At 33.1% G+C, this 6,345-nt stretch overlaps 1 protein-coding gene across 1 annotated transcript; it reads right to left on the bottom strand.

Moving 5' to 3' along the window:
* Window positions 1–744: 744 nt before the first annotated feature.
* Window positions 745–6,143, bottom strand: LOC111717492 (lymphocyte antigen 75; the record flags this gene model as incomplete). Its single annotated transcript, XM_023492988.1, is given in 6 exon segments — window positions 745–914; window positions 1,168–1,239; window positions 1,367–1,405; window positions 1,846–1,959; window positions 2,780–2,849; window positions 6,071–6,143. Coding segments are annotated over 6 exon segments (511 nt in total), but the record flags the coding sequence as incomplete, so codon positions are not given.
* Between the last annotated feature and the right edge of the window lie 202 nt (window positions 6,144–6,345).

The following is a 6,345-nucleotide window of genomic DNA, read 5'->3' as shown; positions in this document are numbered from 1 at the left end:
TTAAATTCTTGAAAATCCGCGAATTTTTTTTTAAAAATCCTTAAAATTTTTTTCTTTGTTTTAAAATGTAAACAAAAAGAACATGTTCACAATTTAAATAGAAGATGGGCGCGAAGCGCCCTAAAAGCCTAGAAAGAAGGGCCAGAAGCGCCTTGAATTTCTAGTAGTTTATATATCAGTAGCTTTAGTCACCAAAAAGTTATGGGCTATTTTAGATTTTTTTTGTCTTCACTGACCAGACTTTTTTCCGCCCTGTACCCTACCCTATAAATTAAAAAAAAACATATTTTTTTATAAAAAATCCTTTAAATTACTTTACATTAAAAGTCACAAAATATCACGGTGATAGTGTCAAAAATTAAAGTGCTAGGACAAAAAATCTAGAAGGGGTGGGGTCAAACGCCCCCCCCCCCAGGCTGTTTAGGGTTAAGCAGACTTATTACATTAGCAATAACAAAAATATACTAATCTATAAAATCATTTTGGGATTTGCACTTAAATGTAAATAAATTTGCACTTATATAAAAAGTGAATATAAGCCACTCACAATATTTGTTACAACCCAAAAATAGGTAAATTTCACAGATTTTACTGGTACTTTAGATGACACAAAAATACATTTTTATATTTGCTTACTTTTAATTACTACAAATTACTAAAAAAAAGAATTTTGGTCCGCATTAAAAAAAACATGATTAAGTATTTAGAAAGTTATTGGCAAAGTTATCACCTTATAACAGTTATATCCATAATGCGTCCAGGATGTTGGACATTTCTGAGGTGCCCCAAGGTATCTTTCACACATGAAGGCTTTAACCTCTCCATCACACTTGCTAGCAAACATGTTTCCATCTTTATCAATCCCAGCACAAGCAGGTGCTGTTGTTACTGTGGGCTCTCCAGGAGCCCATGATCTAGAGTAAAGTTTTTATTAGTTTTAGAAGGATATGGGTCAGATTAGGTAGGGTTGGATCAACTCCATGCAGTTCATCAATCCCCAATTATCTGTTTTTTGACCCACAAACTGGAAAATCCAGTTCTTTTGAAAAACTAAAACACTAAACTTTAGTTTTTCATCAGAACAACATTAAAAAAAAAACATAGATCCCTATTAATATTAGGGTATGCTATCTGTAATTGCTATTTTTTTACTATTTTAATCCTTACATAAATGTATTTGTGTATTTTTTGCCATTTCTCCATTTCCATTTTAATTCTCCATCCATGCTGATCATCAACCTTAAATAATTGAATGATCAATATATGTAGCATTGATTTTTATATTTTTAAATAAAATTCATTTGAAAAAAGTTAATAATGCATTGTAAATTTATATATGTATGTGATAAATAATCTTCAAGGTTACCTTAGGCCAATCCACATACTTTCTTTGGTCTTCCCTGCCCTAAAAATAAATGAATTTATGAAACAAGTATTCTTAAAAAAAATTGAAGAAGAATTCCTATCATTCACCTGATTTATTCTTTTTTATGGAAAAAATTATTCTAAAGCTCCGATATAAAAGTTAGCTACTTTTAAACTTTTCAAGAAATTTTAACAACCCCTCCTCTGTCCTGTTTAGGGCTTAAAAATATTGTGTAAAAGACATTTTCAATTGTAAAAATTTGAGTCTCATATAATTTAGGACGTATTTCTTTAATATATACCCTTTGATCCATATTTTATAAATTAGAACTGCGTTTTGCATACCGCCAGTTCAAATTTGAATCAACAAATCAAATCCTTCCTTGATATTTAAGTATGATTTGGTGGTTTAAATTTGAACCCCCAGTTGGTAGTTCAGCAAACTCTCCAATACATAAAATTCTGACCCTGGTTTCCCACCTGGATGCAATATAATCTTTAACAGGCTGACTCTCAATATTAACCAGTGATCCTCCTTGGTTTGTACAAGTTTGCTCTGCTGTATCCCAATCCTCCTGCTCCTCTGTATACATCCTAGATAAACCATTTTAAAAAAGTAATACATCCAGGTTTCTACAACCTTATTCTCCTGTATCCCAATCCTCCTTCTCCTCTGTATACATCCTAGATAAACCAGTTTAAACCAGAAATTCTCCCAGGTTTTACATGTTTTTCTTTGCCGTATCCCAATCCTTCTGCTCCTCTGTATACGTCCTAGATAAACCAGTTTATACCGTAATTTCCCCAGGTTTTACATGTTTTTCTCTGCTATATCCCAATCCTTCTGCTCCTCTGTATACATCCTAGATAANGCATCCCAATCCTCCTGCTCCTCTGTATACATCCTAGATAAACCAGTTTAAACCAGTAATTCTCCCAGGTTTTACATGTTTTTCTCTGCTATATTCCAATCCTTCTGCTCCTCTGTATACATCCTAGATAAACCAGTTAAAACCAGTAATTCTCCCAGGTTTTACATGTTTTTCTCTGCTATATCCCAATCCTCCTGCTCCTCTGTATACATCCTCTATAAACCAGTCCAGGTCAAACTACCCACAACGAAGTAGATCCTGTCTAAATCAGAATATTTTTCGTCCTTTTTTGATCTCTCATTAACAAATCCGTCGATCAATATAATCCAAGAAAAAGTAAGCTACATTTAAGTGGTTAAATAGGTTCTAAAGTTTAGACCCACTGAACTTTTCAACAGGATTGCTTACTTTTAGTCAAAGTTTAAGTTTTGCACAATGTTAAGGAATAGGAAAGGTGTTTAAAAAGCAAAATTTTAAAAAAAATTTCGTGTAAGCTTAAAGTCAAAATTAACACGAATGATCAAACAAGTTGTATTTTTCACCTGTAACAGTTTAAAGATTCACTGAACCCCTCCCATCTTGGCGGACACTTCACAGAAAATGGTTCAACGCCTAGGAAATATACTGTTAAAAGAAATCGTTGTATACTTGCAAGGGCGTATATTGTATGTTTAGTCTATGAGAGTGATTTATTTGGGTCACCCTCTAAAAATCTCGAAATATCACAAAGTTGGTTAATGAGTGATTTTAAGATGGATTTAGTATAATGAGTCAGTAATTGAATAATCATTAGACTTTGTGATATTTCAAGATGCAATACTCAGTCAAATTTGTCAAAAATTTCATTGTAAAACAGTTTAAGAATTCAACACACAAAATATTAATCTTAAGTATAATTGAAAAATGGGTTGAGTTGTGCTTTTTTGAGTGACGCGGCTGGATTTTTTAAAATCAGACTTTAAAAGCCCTCAATATAGCATTTAAAAAAGTAGTTTTGCCCGGAAGAGTCAAATGTGGTGGTACGGAAGGGGAAATAGTGGTGGCTCATGGCTGCCGGAAGAGAAAAAAGCTAATATGTGGCACGGAAGGAGAAATAGTGGTGGCTTATGGCCGCCTGCCTTCCCCCACTCGTCACATCAAGAAAAATAATTGGCAAAAGTAGTTCGGATATGACTTTAAACAGAAACTGTTTTAGAACCTTTAATGTTTTTACTTAAACACTCAAGCTCTATTAATGGCAAAATAGTGAACATATATTGGATATTAGCAAAATTTGAGTATTGAAATGATGTTGAAGATTTATTTCGTCGCTTTGCACGCACCGGTCTTAAACACAGTACGAGATTATTTGACCATTTCCAACCTTCCCCTCATTCTCGGCTTTTTAACCCTTCCTGTCACCTGTGCATACTGAACAATGATGTACTAAGAGCATACTGTACAGTGTACTGAGTACATATTGTGATAGTGTACGTGTACATACAATACGGTGTACATGTGTACATACTGTACAGTGTACTATACAAATACTGTACAGTGTACTGTGTACATAATGTTCAGTGTAATGTGTACAAACTGTATACAGTAAAGTGTACTGTGTACATACTGTCAAGTGTAATGTGTACCATACTGTTTAGTGTACTGTGTACATACCGTACAGTGTACTGTGTACATACTATACAGTGTACTGTGTACATACTGTAAAGTGTACTGTCCACATACTGTAGAGTGAACTGTGTACATACTGTACAATATACTGTGTACTTACTGTAATGAAGTGTACTGTGTACATATTGGACAGTGTACATACAGTACTGTGTAAACACCGTATTGTGTACATAATGTAAATAGTGTACGCTGTACATTTATGTGCATTGCAAAGTCTTTCTTACAAAGCGCAGTTTGCAGAGTATAGTTGTGAGTGTGCAGTTTACAGAATGCACTATAGGCAATGTACAATGTGCAGCATGCAGTTTGCAATATTCATTGTGCAGTGTTCAGTGTGCACTATGCAAGCTGTGCAGTCGTTTAAAATATTAAAACTCTTTTCCTTGGATGAGCATCCTTTACTTAAAGTTTTGTGGAAACTTTAGAAACTCTTGCCTTTTGTCATTTGAAACTTTAAACCTAAGTATAAACACTACCTAAAAATATCAAAACATGACCATAGACCAGGGGTGAATATTATTCAATTTAAAATAAACTTTTTTTGTATTTAAAACAAAATGTTATTTTTCAGAAAAAAAATTATATAAAATTATTTAGAGAGTATTTATAACCCTTATAACTTTCGCTGGTTCAAGAGAGGATAAAAATGTTTGCAAATATTTTCTGCAAATAGCTAAAGATCCGCAATTTAAATTTAATCCTATGCATTAGTATTGAAGTAAAAACAAAACTAAAAGTCAGGCTTGCATCTAACAGGAAATGTATTTGTATTGAAAACTATAAGACCCATTATCCAGTCAAACCGTGGAAAGGTTTTTAACATTTATAGAAACCTATAGATTTCTAGTGTGCATTCAAATTTAAAATTCTCTTTGTTCATCCATGTTTTGGTAAAATGGTTAAAGGTACAGTCAGCGTCATTTTAAGTAACCCTCCATTCAAATATGGGAATGCTCAATTGATCAAAAATTTGGAAGATATTGTCGTTTTTCTAGGTTTAAAAGTGTTCAATTCTAATAATTTCCATAAGTTTTCCTGAACAAGTCACTTTTGTAAAGAAATCCAAATTGAAAAAATTCAGTTTTTAAAATTCTAAAGATTGATATTCTTGAATCTTTATGAATCGGGAAAATTGTCATATTTGCATGGAGGGTCACTTGAAATAACGCTTACAGCTTCTCTTAATATGCTTTCCATGGTAATCATAATACAAGCATTAGAAACTAAATGTCCCAATTTCAATAAATATCAAAATAGAATAAACATGCAAAAGCGTATACAGGGGGGCAGGGGGAGGCAGTGCCCCCTAGACCTGTAAATTGGGGGCTATAGCCCCCCCCCCTAAGAACTCAGAAGTATAACTTCTAAAATCTGAAACTGTAGAGTGAAGAACATAAAAAAAATAATTTACTGTTTTTTTCTGCTACTCTTGTTTTAAGGGGCGATAAAGTAGTACGTGTAAGGTAATTGGAATGTATGTGTACCTTTAAAATATCCAAGAAGCAAAATGTTTTGAATTAAAAGTTCCAATTTTGCCCTCCCCTTTGAGCTGCTTGGGGGGGGGGGGCAAAAACAAATTTCGCCCCACCCCACATACATTTATTTCTGTCTACGCCCAAAATTGTAACCATGCCAATTTATAACATTTTTATATTTGACTTTTCTGGGTGTTCGTTGGTTTGTTTGTGTCTAATGTAATTATAAGCATCAAAATGGCTGAACCGATCCGGCCCCAACATTGCTCTAACAATTGATGTACAGAAATGTTTTGGAAATCAACTAAAGAAATCTTCAAAAATCAGTTTATAATGTACAAAGAACATGTAGCAAAATTAAAAAGTTTAAATTTTTAAAAGGGAAGCTAAGCTCGCTGGGCATATTAAAGTTGTTCATCGTCGAAAATGCTAACAAGCCACTACAAGTTATATTAAATCTAATGTAAACAATAATTATGTAACGTTCCTTTCCTTTCCTTTTATGTTTTAGAATGGGGGGGGGGGAAATATTCCCACAACCTCTTTCTTTAAAGGTTTTCAAATATTTTCTCTTGAAACACTTAATTTTGTATGTTTTTGTTATATTTCATAAATAAACAATTACTTACTTGCTTAATCAAAGCAACAGATCTTGGCTAATAAATTAAAGAACACAATAATTTTTTTTACCTTTCAAAATAATGAAAATGAATATGGTCCCTAGAGAGGGGAGCATGTTGAAATATTGTGGGTCTAAAGCTGACTGAATACTACAGGGGGCGGGAATATTAAAAGATAAATTGATTGACTCCCAGTTTTTGTGGTCAGCCATGTTTATTTAGTAAATAAAAAATATATTTTTTAACTTCATCGTGTTCGGTTTAAAGCAAACACAACTAAATCCTCCCTTAAAGAGACAGGTGACCTAATTTAAAGCGACATTCTATTTAGAGCTTGAAAACGGT

The sequence above is a fragment of the Eurytemora carolleeae genome, unplaced genomic scaffold (assembly GCF_000591075.1).
Source record: "Eurytemora carolleeae unplaced genomic scaffold, Eaff_2.0 scaffold2667, whole genome shotgun sequence".
In the NCBI taxonomy this organism is placed as follows: domain Eukaryota; kingdom Metazoa; phylum Arthropoda; class Copepoda; order Calanoida; family Temoridae; genus Eurytemora; species Eurytemora carolleeae.
Note: the sequence above shows the minus strand (reverse complement) of the source record. Positions and strands in the feature narration are given on the sequence as shown.